This window comes from Anarrhichthys ocellatus, unplaced genomic scaffold (assembly GCF_004355925.1).
Source record: "Anarrhichthys ocellatus isolate YVR2014 unplaced genomic scaffold, GSC_Weel_1.0 scaffold4, whole genome shotgun sequence".
Classification (NCBI taxonomy): domain Eukaryota; kingdom Metazoa; phylum Chordata; class Actinopteri; order Perciformes; family Anarhichadidae; genus Anarrhichthys; species Anarrhichthys ocellatus.
Genome location: NW_022280034.1, coordinates 9,085,254 through 9,102,816, shown reverse-complemented (window position 1 = coordinate 9,102,816; position 17,563 = coordinate 9,085,254). Strand labels below are relative to the sequence as shown.

The 17,563-nt window shown below is 41.1% G+C and overlaps 3 protein-coding genes across 5 annotated transcripts in view; all 3 read left to right on the top strand.

Moving 5' to 3' along the window:
• The window catches only part of slc4a1b (solute carrier family 4 member 1b (Diego blood group)), a 9,428-nt gene extending 741 nt beyond the window's left edge, over positions 1-8,687 (top strand). The window contains exons 2-18 of the mRNA XM_031843529.1: positions 568-608; positions 1,994-2,174; positions 2,646-2,781; positions 3,221-3,293; positions 3,771-3,813; positions 3,905-4,089; positions 4,443-4,653; positions 4,762-4,965; positions 5,046-5,194; positions 5,375-5,569; positions 5,705-5,953; positions 6,063-6,152; positions 6,665-6,831; positions 6,929-7,170; positions 7,273-7,442; positions 7,692-7,865; positions 7,954-8,687. Of these exons, the coding sequence (XP_031699389.1) occupies positions 2,018-2,174; positions 2,646-2,781; positions 3,221-3,293; positions 3,771-3,813; positions 3,905-4,089; positions 4,443-4,653; positions 4,762-4,965; positions 5,046-5,194; positions 5,375-5,569; positions 5,705-5,953; positions 6,063-6,152; positions 6,665-6,831; positions 6,929-7,170; positions 7,273-7,442; positions 7,692-7,865; positions 7,954-8,034 (2,526 nt within the window). The 5' untranslated portion in view covers positions 568-608; positions 1,994-2,017 and the 3' untranslated portion in view covers positions 8,035-8,687. The remainder of the gene's footprint in view (positions 1-567; positions 609-1,993; positions 2,175-2,645; positions 2,782-3,220; positions 3,294-3,770; positions 3,814-3,904; positions 4,090-4,442; positions 4,654-4,761; positions 4,966-5,045; positions 5,195-5,374; positions 5,570-5,704; positions 5,954-6,062; positions 6,153-6,664; positions 6,832-6,928; positions 7,171-7,272; positions 7,443-7,691; positions 7,866-7,953) is intronic.
• A 551-nt stretch (positions 8,688-9,238) lies between these two features.
• LOC116381778 (upstream-binding factor 1-like protein 1) lies at positions 9,239-13,419 on the top strand. Its single transcript, XM_031844193.1, has 10 exons — positions 9,239-9,539; positions 9,645-9,820; positions 9,975-10,052; positions 10,276-10,431; positions 10,529-10,593; positions 10,692-10,829; positions 12,499-12,640; positions 12,739-12,780; positions 12,863-12,931; positions 13,258-13,419. Exons 1-10 carry the CDS (start codon positions 9,503-9,505, stop codon positions 13,309-13,311), a joined length of 957 nt encoding a protein of 318 aa, XP_031700053.1. The 5' UTR covers positions 9,239-9,502; the 3' UTR covers positions 13,312-13,419.
• A 1,072-nt stretch (positions 13,420-14,491) lies between these two features.
• atxn7l3b (ataxin 7 like 3b) overlaps positions 14,492-17,563 on the top strand; it is a 5,275-nt gene continuing 2,203 nt past the window's right edge. The window contains exons 1-4 of one of the 3 annotated variants that reach the window (XM_031844194.1): positions 14,492-15,835; positions 16,535-16,658; positions 16,769-16,901; positions 17,120-17,291. In XM_031844194.1, coding sequence (XP_031700054.1) covers positions 16,608-16,658; positions 16,769-16,901; positions 17,120-17,291 — 356 coding nt within the window. In that variant the 5' untranslated portion in view covers positions 14,492-15,835; positions 16,535-16,607. Of the gene's footprint in view, positions 15,836-16,017; positions 16,389-16,417; positions 16,437-16,534; positions 16,659-16,768; positions 16,902-17,119; positions 17,292-17,563 lie in introns of those variants that run through there. The other 2 variants (XM_031844195.1, XM_031844196.1) reach the window with 2 other exon arrangements.

Sequence of the window (17,563 nt, the reverse complement as noted above, 5' to 3'; positions counted from 1 at the left end):
CACACACACACACACACACACACACACACACACACACACACACACACACACACACACACACACACACAGTAGACAGCATCCAATGGGTCTAATCTAATTGTTCCACCCCTTTGCTCAGCTGTGTTTTGGAAATAAATCATTCTGTTGTCTCAGACAACTTAAGCTCTCCGGTCCCATCTGAGATGAATGGACACTCTGGAGATATGTTACATAAGACTGAAGTCAACCGCCAACAACAACCTGAATCTATATTTCTTTATGTCTTCCTTTATTAATGTCTTTACTGCAAATTTAAACACGTATTCACTTCATTCATTCACTTCATTCATTACTACTTTCATGCAAAACTTTAGTGCTTTTAGTGTAACTTTAAGTTAAGATGAACTACATTATTTTTGAATTGCCAAAATCCACCCAACCACACACATTTCATTCAAACTTTAAAATGTGTATGAAAGTGAATTCAAAGATCTGGAGAATGTATTCTCTGTTAATATTATTTATTGTGCTATTGGACCAAAACAAAGTCTTAATGTTCATTAACTGTGTCCATTGGGTCTGTTCCAGCTTCGTGGAGCACCAAAGCCAACCCCAGTGCAGAGTGTCAGGTAAGGGGCAGACACACACACACAGTAACACTGCATGCCAACCGCAGGCACATGATGTGTATTGATAGTCCAAACATGTACAAGGCGAGCCGCCATTCATGTCTGCACCGGAGACAGAACATGGAGTCGCTGATTGTTGAGGCTGGACAGTGTTTACCCTACAGACACACGCAAGTGTCACCAACTTTCCACATTAGCCTGATCCATATCCACACTGGCGCTGCCAAAAGGATTATAGAAATAACAGTAATTCATGTGACACCCAAAATATCATCAGTGTGTATGTAATGTAGTGAAGCATGAACTTGGTATTATCTGATCCTACTCTGAAGGGAGCGTATCTCTCTTAGGGCCCATGAGGCATGCACAATGATATCTCTGTGGCTCTCTGTACCCACAAGTATAACCTTTGGCTGAAGGCAACAAGCTCAGAAGTATTCAGTAAGGTTTGTTCAATGTGTTCTGTGAAATGTAGGAAATCATAAAGTGATGTACAAATAGAAGGGTGAATTTTCTTTGCTAATCACTCTTGGTAAGAGATTAAACTAAACAGCTGAAATGAAAATGAAAATATTAACATCACATACACAGAAACAGGTAAGCCATCATCTAGAACTCCTAAGCTTTTCTTGTTTTTACCAGTTTTTTACAGTTTATTTCATTGATATTCTGTCTCATTGTTTTAGCACATTTGACTCTTTTTCTGTGATTTGCTTTCTTGTTTTTACTGTAAAGCACTTTGTAACTGAGTTTAGAAAAGTACTATTGTTTAAGGTTTTTTTTTTGTATCATTATCATCACAAATAGCATTTTACATATCTTATTCATAAGGCATCATCTGCATTACAGCTATTGATACATCTGAGTAGTAGTAGAAATTATTGTCGCCTTATTTATAGACAGATGCTATGTTTGCTCACATTTGTACATTGAAACAATTGAAAATGACTTCAACTTCAAAGTCCCTCTTAATGTTTCTCTGGGTAGTGGTTCTTTGTTGAGCTGCAGTAGAGGGATATTAAGACAAAGATTGAAAGAATTTGGTGCTAAAAATACTGCAACTTGGTAAGACAGGAGGAACAATCACAGCAACCAAAAAACCCTCTCAATGGCATTTGGATGTTGCTTTCAGTCAGACTTGAAATAATATCAACCATCCTTTAACCTAAAAGTAACTTACATGTACTTGATATAACAGCCATTTCCCATTTTCAGGTTAGACAGAGACAAAATATTCACTCACAGTGAAACACCCTGACAGGTAGGAAGTGGCCAGTGAAGCCACAGTTGTTCACCACATGCTCAGACTGTAATTACGGGAGGTTCAACTTTAATTCATCCACCTGCCAGTGTTTACTTCTGTCTATCTCTGGGCCTTCCTTCAGAGGTACGTGCAGCTGAAGGAGCTAATGAAGGACCCAAAGCAGCAGAGCTACTGGCAGGAGACGGGCCGATGGGCGGGCTACGAGGAGAGCTTCGACCCTCAGGCCGGGGTGTGGGCGTCCTCGAGCATCTCCTACCTCACCTTCAAGAGCCTCATCCAGCTCCGACGTGCCATGAACACAGGTCAGAGGAAAATCAATGAAAACATGAGGAGTTTGAAACTAAAAACAAATCTGTCAATATACAACTATTGTCAGTGGTAGAAAGTAAAGAAGCACACACAAGTACTGTACTTAAGTGAAATTTTAGACACTTTACTTGTGTAAGTACTAAAGCTAAACGGTGGAGTAAAAAAGAAGAAAAAATAAGCTTTTATTTCTTTGAATCTCAGTGTAATGTCGTTCTACACACATTGCAGAACCTTTTTAGTATCCTTGTTGTCTTACTAACCATAAAGAAAAGAACTTGCCTGCTTCCTGCATTTTCTCTGATGGTTTGTTTCACCACTGAAGACCCAAAACTTAACCCTTAAAATGGCACCGGCATTCCCAGTGCTTCTTCTCATTTTATCTGAACCTCGCCTCAAACCACAACCACACCGCCCACCTCTGTATGTTCAACTCTGAATATTTTCCAATGTGTTCCTTTGTCAAGGTGTGACAATTTTTGACTGTGAAGAGCGGACACTGTCCGGCATCACAGAGAAGATGGTCACTGAGATGGTTAACAAGAAAGAGATCAGACCTGGGGACCGAGAAGGAGTGCTGAAATCTCTGCTTCAAAACCGCAGGTATCCTTCCAAGACATCACCCAACAATGACTCAAACATAAATGACCTACATTTATGATGCTGTTTCCCAAAGCTGCTCAGAGAAAGTTAAACACAACACGTAACTACTGTGGAGATCACACCTGTAATTATGAAACACTGTGTCTGACCAGCAAACCACTGCTTTAGCCATTATTCAAGGTAAAAATGTGTACTGTAGTTACCTCACGCTTATAAAGGATCCATACTCTTACTGTTGTTCAATAAGCAAAGTAATCTAAAGGAAAACTAAACCAAAGACCACAAGGCTTAGATGCCAAATCCCCTATTTTGTTGAATGATTGCTTTGTAAATAAATGCGCACACTCCTTACTCCTGTACTTGGGACTACCAGAGAATACTTTAATCGCCTTCAGTCTTCAACCAATGACCAATGACACTTGCCTTTTTTTCCCTGCAGCCAATCAGATGACCTGGAGAGCCAAGCCCTGACTGAAGGGGTGGACCTGCAGAAGTTTTCAGTCAAGGACAGAGTAAGTTCTTCCACTGATGAGATCATCTATGTAATGGTGATAACAGGATTTGATATCATAACAACGGTGAGACGATGGCAGTGAATTTAAAAGTGAAAGTGATTTCTGGTGTCAGACCATTTAGAAAGTCCGTTCAGGAGTAAAGAGATAAACATTTATTTTTTGGATCAATTTATCTTTTTAATGTCTTCACATAATGTTTTATTTATCTTATTCAATTTCAAGGGCTGTGACCCAAGTCTTGATATGTTCAGGAAGTATTTTCACACAGCTGTAATGCTCAGATTGTAATTTCCTTCTGGGAAAGAAGTGCAAAAATACAATTTCACATAATTGATAGATCATCTAAACCAGCTGTTGTCATTTTTAAGAAGCACAGATTTTCAAGGCAAGTTACACAGGCATGATATAGTGATAATGATGTGGATGGGAAATAAACATTAACCCACAAGGTCTGCTCACTCTGTGTTCGTTTAGAGGGATGAATCTGACCACGTTGAGGCCTCCATGGTGCTCGTAGGTAAGCCAGTGTTTGCATTGTTTTCATTTAGGATCTGGAGTACAGTATGTGTGTTTGTTGCTGCTAAAGCATTTCTATCTGTTTGAACCAGGAGCCTTGGACTTTCTAGAAAGGCCTACAGTCGTGTTTGTGCGTGTGAAGGAAGCTGTGGAGCTCGACTCTGCCTTGGAGGCCCCGGTGCCTGTACGCTTCGTCTTTGCTCTGGTTGGCCCCAGCAAGACTGACATGGACTACCGCGAGACCGGCCGTGCTATGGCAGCACTGATGGCTGACAAAGTGAGTTAACTGACACTTTCTCTCTGCAGATCTAAAACGTGTGAGCAGTGACACAATAACAGAATACATGATGACTCCGGGTAAATTCAGGGTAGTCTAACTAGCTCAACTAGTTCAACTAGCTGAACAAGTCAAAGTCCTGATTTTAGTCAACATAAGGTGAGTGTCTGACTGTACAGGATTTATTGTTGCAAAACACTCCAAACAATGAAAACTGTGCAGACAAAAGAAATGTTTAGAACGTGGACTGCAACTCTGCACCAAAGTTATTGATTGTATGAAACGGGTAAACGCAAACTCCCTGATCCTGCAATGGGCCGGTCTTAATCTCCCCTCTGCTATCTCCATCCCAGATGTTCAATCAGGTAGCGTTTCGGGCAAAGAGCGCCCGTGAGCTGACGGATGCCGTGGCCAACTTCATGGACTGCAGCATCGTCATCCCGCCCACAGAGATCCAGAATGAAGAGATGCTCAGCTCCATTATCAACTTTCAGAAGAAACTACTGCAGGACAGGTTCCAGTCCTCTGAGCCCACCATCCGCCCGGACTCCAAACCTCGAAGGGGTGAGTGCTGTTAACACACACTCAAAACTACAGTGTAGAGTGGTAGTAGTATGAAGCCTTGGTGTTATACAACACACATAAACAAAATGGAAATTGTTTCCCCCCTAGTTTCCATCTCTTCTGGTGCCTCATCTGAAGACCCCCTGTCCCGTACTGGTCGCCCATTTGGTGGGATGATGCGAGACATAAAGAGGCGCTACCAGTACTACAAGAGTGACATCACAGATGCTCTTAACACCCAGGTCCTTGCTGCCATCATATTCATCTACTTTGCCGCTCTGTCTCCCGCCATCACCTTCGGAGGACTGCTGGGTATGTGTGCATATTTGTTGAGACGTGGTGTTGCTGTTACATGCTATGATAATACTTTGCCCTCACCTTTGCCACTACAGCTGATAAGGTGGACAACATGATGGGCGTTTCAGAGCTCCTCATCTCCACCAGCATTCAGGGGATCATCTTCTGTTTCATCGCTGCTCAGCCCGTCCTGGTCATCGGTTTCTCTGGTCCTCTGTTAGTATTTGAGGAGGCCTTCTTCGCTGTAAGTTATAGCACTGATTCATTGAGGTGAACTGTCTCTTCTCATCTATATGATGCCACTGAAGTTCATTCTTATGACAGATTTTTAATATATTCTACATTTCTGAATACCACAACCCATTATTTCTTGAATTCATTTGCTTGGTCAGAGTTCAACTTATCCCCAGTTTCCTTCATTCAGTTCTGCAAGTCCCAGGACATTGAGTATATTGTGGCCAGAGTGTGGGTCGGAGTGTGGCTGGTCATCATTGTGGCGATCGTTGTGGCCTTTGAGGGCAGCTTCCTGGTGCGTTTCATCTCCCGCTTCACCCAGGAAATCTTCTCCATCCTCATTTCCCTCATCTTCATTTATGAAACCTTTGCCAAGCTAGGGAGGGTAAACCATCTTCATCCATTTCACACATTTCATCTGTCCAAATGAAATCTGACACATTTCACTTCTGTGAACAGAGTGCTGTCTCTCAAGGCCAGATTATAATCTTTCTACATCTACTCTCTGACCTCTCTTTAGACCTTTATGGCTCATCCGCTGATTCTGAATTACGATCATGTGAATGCAACTCTAGAAAATCCCTGGCATCCAAAAGTGGAAGAGGTGGTCATGTATGACAACAATACCGGCAACACGTCTGTTATTGTCAACACCATTAAGCATGCTTACCCCAACACAGCCCTGCTCTCCATGTGCCTCATGTTAGGCTGCTTCTTCATCGCTTTCTTTCTGCGCCAGTTCAAGAACGGCACTTTTCTTCCTGGAAAGGTGAGTTGTGTCCACAGGCCATTACCAGCTTGTTTCTGTTTATTTCTGTCATCAGCTGTTTAATTAAATTCTTAAATCTTTAAAAGTTGATCTGATCTGTGCTTATCAGGTCAGACGTTTGCTTGGTGACTTTGGTGTGCCTATTGCCATTTTTCTCATGATTGTCGTGGACTACACCATTGATGATACCTACACTCAGGTAGGCCCATATGAACAGGTTTTGCTTGCTGTAACAATTCCTTCTGTTTATACTACTGGCCATTAAAAGTTGCCTACCTAATGTGCTTTCAGTGTAAGTCATGCGGGACAACGTCCACAGTCCTCTTTCTGTGCAAAGACACATTCAAAAGTTTATCTGAAGCTAATATTTATATCCAAATTAATCAAATCAAGTGAATATCGGACAAAATTACAGAATTTTTGGTAAATAAATTTTTTTTTTATTTAGTTACTGTCAGTCCACTGCAGCCCAACCAGAAAACAGGGCATTTTAGTCTATCAACATTGTAACTGTGGAAGATATTGACTTGATTTGATTAACTCAGACTGCTTAGGCCTCATATTATCTCAAGCTACACTGGATTCCCCCCCCCCCCATCACGTCCTTTGATAATGGCCAGTATGCACATATGCGCAATATTGTTTTAAGACAGAGAAAAATTGTGAATCCATCCTTTAACACGTGTTAAAAACTGGTTGCTTTCTTTACAGAAACTAGTGGTTCCCAAAGGTCTGGTGGTGTCCAATCCATCCAAAAGAGGCTGGCTCATCAACCCCTTCGGAGATCACAAGGCGTTCCCCGTGTGGGTGATGTTCGCATGCTGTGTGCCGGCCCTGCTCGTCTTCATTCTGATCTTTCTGGAGTCTCAGATCACAACGTGAGTCATTACATCTCAACAACAATGTCACTCACTGAAGTATCAACCTCAGAATGTTTTAAACCAAACTTGATTACTATGTTACATCTGTCAACAGTCTGATTGTGAGTAAGCCTGAGAGGAAGATGGTCAAAGGCTCAGGGTTCCACTTTGACTTGCTGGTTTTAGTCGGCATGGGAGGTCTCAGTGCAATATTTGGTGTGCCGTGGCTCAGTGCTGCCACGGTGCGATCTGTTACCCACGCCAATGCTCTCACTGTCATGGGCAAAGGACCAAAACCTATAATTGAGAAGGTGATGGAGCAGAGGGTCAGTGGCATTCTGGTGGCGTTGCTGATTGGTAGGTGCTGTCTAATCATCCATGTATCTTTTCTAAGAATATACAGGCCTGTCATTTAAACACTGTACACTTTGCTTTATCTGAATGTCATTTTGTGTCAAGGTCTGTCAATTCTGATGGAGCCGATTCTAAAGTTGATTCCCATATCGGCCTTGTTTGGTATCTTTCTCTACATGGGAGTTACGTCACTCAATGGCATCCAGATGTGGGATCGTATGCTGCTTCTGCTCATCCCTAAAAAATACCACCCTAATGAACCCTACGCCACCAGAGTAAGAGTCCCATGACTGCATAATAACTAAAGTGCATGGACTGTTGCACTTCAGATTAAGCACACCATATACTGTATACCAGCATTTGTGTTCAGAGTAATGTGCTTGAGAATGACAGCATTGATATGAACTCATATCATTTGATGGTACATGTGTTGGCCACCATTAGAGCCTCTAAATCACATCACAAGGCATAAAGCATGTGCAATCATGTCCATCTGATTAATATTTTTGACATATTGGCTACAGGTGAGCACAGGACGAATGCACTTGTTCACGGCCATCCAGATAGTGTGCCTTGCAGTTTTGTGGATTGTTAAATCCAGCCCAGTATCCCTCGCACTTCCCTTCATACTCATCCTCACCATTCCTCTACGCATGTTTATGACTGGGCATTTCTTCACTGAACTGGAAATGAAATGTGTAAGTGGATACCGCCTGTCATTTGAATAAATCAATGGAGATTGAAGCAGTATTAAGCATCCATTTTTCTGTGTTGTTTGTGTTTTAGTTGGATGCTGAAGACGCCAAAGTGACATTCGAGGAGGAGCCGGGGCAAGATGTATACTGTGAATCTCAGATGCCATTGTAGATGTCTTCCATGACAGCTATCATGCCAGAAATACTTTTATTTTCACAAATAGATGTTTATTTTACATATGGCTCAAATGAATGTTTCATCCACCTATAAGCACAATCATGTTTTGAGTTGTTTCATGAAAAATTACTTCATAGTGTCAATATGGATGAAGATTAATATTAATAATGGTCTTGGTCAAACATTCCTGAAGAGTTTTTCAACAGTCACTCAGGTAAAAAAGCTGGAAATATTCATATAAATTGACATTTTTTTACAAAGAAAGAAAGACATGAACATTTTAAAGAGGCACTCATACACAATGGACAGATTGGATGCTTGACGGAAAATATTGTAGCGTTATTGTAGCCAAAGATTTTAGTTTTTCAAAGCAATCGCACATTGAATGTAATGTTGTTACACGTGCCACTTTAGTTATTGTTGTACTCGCTTGATGCGAGTAAAATCTTAACTCTGAATAAAGTAATTCATAATTTACAAGGCAAGATGCCAACAAAGTGTAGATATTTTATCAAGAATGTTAAAACTGGTAACACTGACAAGAACACCACTGCTACTCAATTCATGGAGAGGGAAATCTTGTGTGTTGTTAAGTTTATAATGTGTGTAATGTTACTCTTCTTGTCATCTCTCAAATAATAAAACAATGACCTCCCCAAGAGCCATCAACTTAGTCATTGGGTGCTGTTTGTTTTTAATTGGCTTTAAGGAAAGCCAGGACCAATCAAATGTTCTGCCGATCTTATTTATAACTTTTTCTGTAATATTTTTATCATTGATTACTTCTCACTTTGGCAATTAATGAACAATAAGAATGGGACACCAGAGAAAACACATGTATTGCATGTTCATATGTTCATGAGCTTTGTTATTCAGAGATATTTCAAGCTAACCTTAGAAAGTCAAGGCAATAATGAAGGTTAAAAAGTGATTTGATAAACCAAAGTAAATATAGTATTTAATATAATATAATATATATTTTTTAATTATCTGTCTTATCATTATTCAGATGATTTAGTGCCATGATTCAACACTCTCCAGGTCAGTAGGGGGCGCTTTGTAACCGTAACGCTGATCATAAATCAACATCCGCCAATAAACACGAAGAAGAAGAAGAAGCTTACGTTCATTGGCTGGCTTTTGGGTGACGCTCGTTTCTGATTGGTTGCTCTTCAAGAAGGACCCGCCTACCAAACATGGAGGATAATAAACCCATGTGATGAATGTGTTTCTCTGCAGCTCCATGTGGTGTTTTTGTCCCGATGAAGAACTTAACGCGAATATATATTTAGGTTAAATATCGCTAGATTTTAGTTAATTTGTTAATGTACTTAAGCATCTTGATATTTTTCGATAACCAGCTAATGTACAGTTAGCGGGAGTCACGTGGATTGACCAGACGTTCTGCCCAGTTTGCATCCAGTTAACAGTAACAGAAAGACTTCCAGTGGAAACACGTTGTATGGACACAATGGGTGAAAGCGAGACTGAAGAATCTGGTGGGTATACCTAAATACATCTTTCTTTTATAATGACTTGTATAACACTATATAAATTACTAAAAAAAACGTTCCTGTGTTTTTGTTCCTGTGCTGTAACTACAGAGTGGACCAAGGAAAACCTCCAGAAGCTTCTTGCTGTGATGAAAACCAGCATCCCAGAAAATGACAGAAAGCAGGCATATACCAGCGGACTGAAAACCATGGACTGGAACAAGGTGGCTTTCCCCCCTTTCTCTCCTGAAGCATGCAAAGAAAAGTGGGGACAGATTTTGCAGAAAGTGAGTCACACAGTTTAACTCTTAACTTACAGTAGACAAAAACAATTTCACCGCTTTCAATCATAATCAACAAACTTAAGCAGAACTAGTTGCCCAGTAAGTTTAAGTCAGTCTCATTAGTGTTCGGTGTGATATTTCTGTTGTTCTTGCTCAGATGGTTAAGACTCGGACCCTCACAGAGCTCCTCGTTGAAGCTGAAGGTGTCATTTCAAATCCTGGCAAGAACATGATGGTAAGCACAGCACAATCCAGCTTTAGAAAGCTTAATGTTGTGAATACAAAGCTGCTTTGTGCAGGTATTCATTTTAAATAGGTAATTGCTTCTATAATACAAACCTCCTGCAAAACTGTAATGACTCATAAAGAGAGAAATCTGGATGTATTGCTGAAAGGTTGCCAACACGAGTTTGTCCAATAATACCACATGCTTTATTCTTTGATTAATCAAACCTCAGATCCATCCAGAGCGCCCAAAGAGACCTGCCCCTCCAAATGCCATCTTTTTAGAGGAAAATAGGGCCAAGTATCTCAAGAAGCACCCCAATATGAGCCGCCAAAAGGTATTCAAGAACCTAGTCAAGAAGTACCAGAAGCTCCCAGATGAAGAGAAGGTACACTCAGTGAAAGGCTACCACTAAAACAACACATCATTTATTGTTGCCATAGGAATAAACTTTGTAATGATCATCAACAACTGACATTTTCCAGGCTCAATATATGGAGAAATTTCAGCTTGCAACTGAGGAATACAAACGAAGGATGGAGATGTTCAGGTAGTAGATTAACACACATACCGTCCCATATGAAGACGTGATTTGGCCCAGAATGCCAGTTTAAAATCCGGTGTCAAAACTAATTCTTTGTCTTTCAGTAAACAATATACAACAAGTCCCAAGTACAAGACCAAGCGGAAGAGGCTCTCTGCAAACATCAAAGCTGTAAGGGCTCGACCTCCCATCTTAAAGAAGGTTACGAAAGAAACAGAAGGCATGCCTCTCCAGCCTCCTTTGTAAGCCACACACACTCCACATTAGGGCTGCACAATTAATCGAATTTTAATCGCGATCACGATTTTGGCTGCCACGATTAAATGAGCATGATCGTCAACGATATTGACGTTTAAAATGCGTGCTCTGCTACATATCACATCAAGCGCTTCCTCAACTAACAGTCAGTCGACCACCAGGGGGAGAACGAGATGGGAGGTGTCATGCGCGCACCCTGCAGACTCCGCTATTAGTAGAAGAGTAGAGAGACAGACAACAGAACGGAGAGCAGACGGTCACGGGTGTCGTGTGAAAGCTAAATCAAATGTCAGGAGCAGAAGGCGAGGAGCTAGCCCCTCCAAAAGGATCATCATCCGTTGTCTGGAAGTTTTTTGGATTTAGGCCAAGTGATGTTAACCAAGACCAAACATATGCACAGAGTACGTTAGAGTTGTGTCTGCGCCGCATAGCAATACAACTAACTTGTTCAGCCACCTGAAAAATCACCACAAACCACAGTACGACGAATGCATTAAGCCCAAAGCTAACGTTACCTCACTGAATCTCCATCCATGTCCAACGTCAACCCAGAAACCCATAACAGCGACCCTGCATAGCGCGACAGCGTATCCATCCACCTCCCAATGACACACTGAAATAACGGATGCAATCACATTTCATTTGGCCAAAGACATGTGTCCAATAAATACTGTGAGCAACACACATATTTATTTTTAGTTAGCCCTTTATTTTGGGTAAAAATGTTATTTATATTTTGCTTCAGGTGAATAAGAACCGTATAGGTTTTATTTTGATGTAAAGACGTGTACATTAGCTGGAATGTAGCACAACATGGAAGTGAAAGCAGTGCTCTGTTGATTTAATTTTGGGTAAAAAGTGTTGATACTATTTTATTTATATTTTCCTTCGAGATGCACTGGCTAATTTGTACATTAGCCAGAATGTAGCACAACAATGGAAGTGGAAGCAGTGTTCTTGTTCATTTAAACGTGAAAGTGCAATAAAAAGATGTTGTCCCTAAAATGAATGAATAATCGTGATAAATAATCGTGATCGCAATATTGATCAAAATAATTGCGATTATGATTTTGGCCATAATCGTGCAGCCCTACTCCACATTGACACTTGTTTTGCTTTGTTGTATGTTCATAAATCAGCAGCTTGCACCTCTCACTGATTTTATCATATTTACTCTTCTTTTTTTTTTGTACACGAAAAACTGCCCGACTATGGCTCAGGACACAGAGCGCTTCATCCTTTAATCCTAAGGTTGTCGGTATTATTTCTGGTTCCTCATGACTGCATCTAGAAGTGCTCTTGAGCTGAACCTCAAGTTGCTCCCGATGGGCAGGCCGGCGCATTGAGTGGCAGCTCTACCAGCATCAGTGTATGAAACATAGGGATTGAGCGTGTGGTATACTCAATAGTTCTTGCCGGTCATTAAGTTTGAAGAAGTCCATTGGAGAACCAGCCATACCTATTTTACTTTGCGTAAAGTGTCTTATCTTATGGTAAATTAACACAAAACCAACTAATGCTAACAAGCAGTTAACTCACTAGTAACTGACCAACTGTTTGTGTGTTTGTGTGTTTGTGTGTGTGTGTGTGTGTGTGTGTGTGTGTGTGTGTGTGTGTGTGTGTGTGTGTGTGTGTGTGTGTGTGTATTTTTAGAAGTGGATATAGACTATACTGCAAAGAGCAGCGTACTTCCAAGAAGGGTTTGGAAGGAAATAATTGCGTATCTATGTGGGCACAAGGTTGGCGAGATATGACTGAGGAACAGAGGATCACGTTCAACACGCGCAGTGCAGAGGTAGGAAGTCAAGCTTTTGAGACGGCAACAATACATGTTTGGTTATAGTAAAAGTCTAAATGTGAAAGAATCTAAATGAAACACTTTCCCTCTTTCAGTTGAAGAGACAATACACTGTCGAGCTGAATGAATATCTCATGGTAAGTCATTTAGAAAACTACAGTTGCAGCATTGAGCTGATGCCGTCACACAGTGTGTAACAATAGTGTTCATGTTCCTCAGAATTTTGACAAGGAGAAGCAGCAGCAGATCCTAAAGGAGAGCGGCGTCAAAAGACCTAAAGATTCTCCGGTGAGAAGTATTTTCATGGTTCCTGCACAAATCTGGTAGTTAGTCCTAAGAAGGAATGTTCCGTACTTGCAGACGTGCTGTCACTTCTGTTAACAAAGTAGAGAGAGAGGCTGTTTTAACTCTTGGTTGACTAATTTGCCAACAGATTTTGGTGGCTTTTCGTTGATTTAATTGAAAATTTGTTTGCTTTTCCATTTGTTAATTGTTTATTGTTCAGTTGTTTATCTCTTTCATTCTACCTCATACAAAGAACAGCTTATACTCAAGAGGGGATCGATTGTTGAGTTGTGCTCTCTTCACTTCAATAAAATAACTTTGGATTGCAGGGCATTAAGAGAAAAGAGAAAATTCCTGGGGAGCCCAAAATGCCATTTCAGTGAGCATGATCGTCATACATTTGTACCCTTAAGATACACAGCATTTATTCAAACAAATCAAACTCTCGGTTGTCTACCTGCAGACCAACTTGTGACTGAACATTTCTTTACTCACAGATCTGGTAGCGGAATTTTCTGCAAAAGGCAGATGTCACTTCTGAAGGAGAAAATCCCAAACTCAAGGGATCGCTTCACCGTGGTCAACAAAATGTGGCAGGATCTCCCGACAGTGCACAAGCAATGCCACAAAAAGGAAGTACTTGAAGAGAATAGAAAATACTCCATGAAGCTTCAGAAGTGGTTTGAGGTATGAAGAATCCTCTCTTTCTAATGATTTTTATTCTAACAAGGTTTTTATTTACTCTAAAGTGAGAGGTCCTTTAAAATGCGTCACCTTTTACATTCTTCAGACGTTGCCGGCAGCAAAGCAGCAATTTTATCGGACACATAACCCCAGTGTAAGCACCTACACAATTGCAAGTACTCTTTTGTTTCTTTCTTTAAAAGCCTTTCTTTAACTTTTGATAATATGCTTATCTTTGCAGAAAATCAAATACCTCGATGTCAGCCAAATGGAGGTTTATCACATAGAAGAACCACGTGATGCTGTCTACATACCATCAGTAAGTTGAATTGTTGGTACATGCAAAGTAATATGTTCTTCTTAACTGCCCTTTCATGATGTGACCAATGCAAAGCTCTCTGTAGGCCGTCGTATAGTGACGTTTAGAGTAAATATACTTTTTATCTGAAATTATTCATAAGGTTTACTTATGATTTTTAAATACATTCACTATATGTATGCTGAATAGTATGTGGTCAACAGTACAAGGTAAGGAACTTCGTAGTTTTAGGTCAACTATCTAATTTATGTCAAAAAGGAATAATAATTGGGAATGAAATGACATAATATCTAGAATGAAGAGAACACGGGTTTAAAAAGCTTTATTTTCAGTCCACATTTCTTTTACACCATGCAGGATTCAGAAGATGAAGACACTACAGACAGCAGTGAGGAAGAAGAGAACAATGCTGAGTGTGACGAGGTTAGTAACACTACAACGTGTTTTTGTGATTTTCGTATTTCATTTTGCAACAGATGTTGTAAATATCCCCTGTTGATCTACAGGTTGAGGAGGAAGAAGACAACGATGCCATCGTTTTTGATTGGCATTAATATGGTGATGAGATGGACAGCAGATCATCACACACACACACGCATGTCAAGTTCAGAGCAGAATTCTGGATTTGACTCAATAGTCTGGTCACTCCAGTGTCTGACTTTAATGTCACATTGTGTGGTGGCCATGTTGGCTGGAAGGTTGCCGCCAGTGCCCGAGGGCCACAGACCCCCAGGGGCCACACATGACATTGCTGTGATATGATTTATTGTAATACTGTTACTATTTGGGAAAGTGCACCACTAAAGTATCAACTGATATGATGAGGGCCTTAAAGTATTTCTAACATTAATTATTCCTAACTTGATAAGCGATAACCAATGTGTAAGTTGGGGGGGGGGGGGTACCTTTTATATATTATTATAATGTAACAGTCAAATTACTTTTAAAAATCTGCTTCAAAATATAAATTTAGAGCTTTGGCAGAAAAATTACGTGTTTATGTAGGACCCTATAATGAGAAGCTTGAGAAATGCATGTATTGGTTCTTTAAAGGTGCATCCTGCTTTATTACCAAACTTTGAGGACATGAGAATGTTTTAAGACCAGCGATGTTTTGTCCTATGTTGTGCTTACATGTTCAAAGTAACACACAATAACATCTGGCTCTATTTGATAATCTGCCGTTGGAACACAGTGCACACAGATTGAGGGAGTTAAATGGTGTTTCACAGAGGAACTCAATTTTGCTCAAGGGCCCCCAGATCGATTAATCCAACCCTTACCACGACATAATACATCTGAGGTACCATAAACATCAGACACTTTATTCCAACATTACTCAGCCAATTTGTCTTCTACTTTTAACAATGACAACATGCATGTCTGAAAAGATTTCAGAGAGAAAGCATGACCAGGGAAAATGTACAGTCAGGTCTTAATGGGTTTACGGGGTTACCAAGGGTTTTAATTGTGTAGATGAACAGGAATATACTTTATCAAGCATTGTTTTCTTTTCTTTTTTATTATTGGTGAAAAACCTTGCATTTGTTCGTAAATCATGTTTAAAAAAATCCAATAAACATGTTACATAAAGATTCGTCTTGGATTGTCTGATGTAGTGAAGTAACAATGCACAAACCAGATCAGTTTTTTTTTTTAAATACCATGTTTTTTTTATGACTACTACAAAGCCGAACAAAGGGCCAATTTAACGCCTAAATTGCACGGGGTAACTCGCAGTCACATGCTGGCCAGCATGATAAATGCATTCACATTGGAGTCAACAGGGGGGAAACCCGGGCAGTGCTGCAAAGGAAGCGCTTGGTGGAAACTGGAAACTCGTGTAGCGATCGATTGCTACTGTCTGATCTCTGTGATGTAAAGATGGATGCCTGCCGAAATAGGTAAATAAACACAATTAGCAAAATATCGTGGCCGTGAGTGCGGTATTCCTCGTAGATCCAATTTAAATTGGGGTTTACAAACGTCGTTTTGAATCATTCGGGGAGTTGAAAGGCGAACAGCCGCAGTGCAGCAGCGGTGCTGGGTTCGGGGACGAGCCTCGCTGTGTGGTCAAATGTAATTCTTCAACAGCAAAACCATTCAGCCACTTACAAATGTGTTACATTGTTTCTATTTACTCCGCCTAGTTTGATACATTTGACACGTTTAGCTCGTAGCTGTAGCTGCGGTTGACCTGGGGGATACCGCCTCTTGTAACGTTAACCTCTTGGCACGTTCAATTCCTCCAGCCTATTCATAGCCACGCTCTTTGTTTTCCTCAGCAAGGTTTTGGCTAAGCTATGCCTTCATTTACCCTTAATGCTCGGACCAGCGAGGTGTTGCGTTTGATAACTCGGCTAACGGCACGTCTCTGTGGTTATTGAGATGTTGCAGTGCTACCACACCAACGCTGTTATTCTGTTTTGTGTTATTCGCAGGCTATAAACGTGGGAAGTAAGTCCCTGTGTGTGTGTGTGTGTGTGTGTGTTCAACGTGCAAGTTGTAAGTAGCTGCATCACATCACCAGGGCGTCAAACGTTGACCATTCACAGGCTGTAATGCCGCCGTGCTGCTAAACGTGTGTTTCCCTCCTGCTGCAGCCCTGTTCTGGCCAATGCTTGCTGCACTACAGCATGACCACAGCAGCGTCGGCTCATCTGGTAGTTCTGGCAAATGAAAATGGAGGAGGTTTCAATGTCCAGCCTGGACAACAGCAAGCTGGAGGTACAGTCGAGCAAGGCCACACAGTAGTCCAAGCAGCCTTGGAAATGCACATTACATCTGCAGACACAGTCTGACTTGTGTCTCTGTTTCCTCCGGCCCTTTCTTGCCAGGGCCTAGCTCAGGACATCCTGTCTGACCTGGTGGAGGATGCATGCCTGGGTCTTTGCTTCGAGGTCCACCGGGCTGTCAAGCAGGGCTATTTTTTCCTGGATGACACGGACCAAGAAAGCATGAGGGACTTTGGTGAGCTCAAAGTTGTTCTATCTCCATATTTATTAAGTTGCCAACAGTTACCTCGGGGTAAAAAAGAAATTAGTGAATTAATTTTCCTTCCATATTTATGATACTAGATAATAAAGAAGGCCAAAGACAAAAGAACAATACATCCAATAAGCCAACAAAAGGTTTCTGTATTTCGACTTCCAAAGCAGAGCCGTTTATTGCTTGCTCTAAATTTCCAGAAATCGTGGACCAGCCGGGATTGGATGTGTTCGGCCAGGTGTACAACCAGTGGAAGAACAAAGAGTGTGTATGTCCCAACTGCAGCCGAAGCATTGCTGCCTCACGCTTTGCCCCGCATCTGGAGAAATGCCTGGGGATGGGACGCAACAGCAGCCGTATAGCCAACCGCAGGTATAAGAGTAAGACACCCAACCTCAGTGAAAACCAATACAAGCACATAACAAGATTGTATACTGTACTGATGTTTACCGTTTCCTTTGTTCTGTAAGCTCAGGACAATTAGTGCATGGAAATGAAGATGTTGTTGAAGTGTAATCACAATTTGTAACTGGAGAAGTTATGCTCTCGTTTAATGTCTTCACATGTATGTGTTTGCAGCGAGTAATGCTGACTCATTGTGTGTGTGTGTGTGTGTGTGTGTGTGTGTGTGTGTGTGTGTGTGT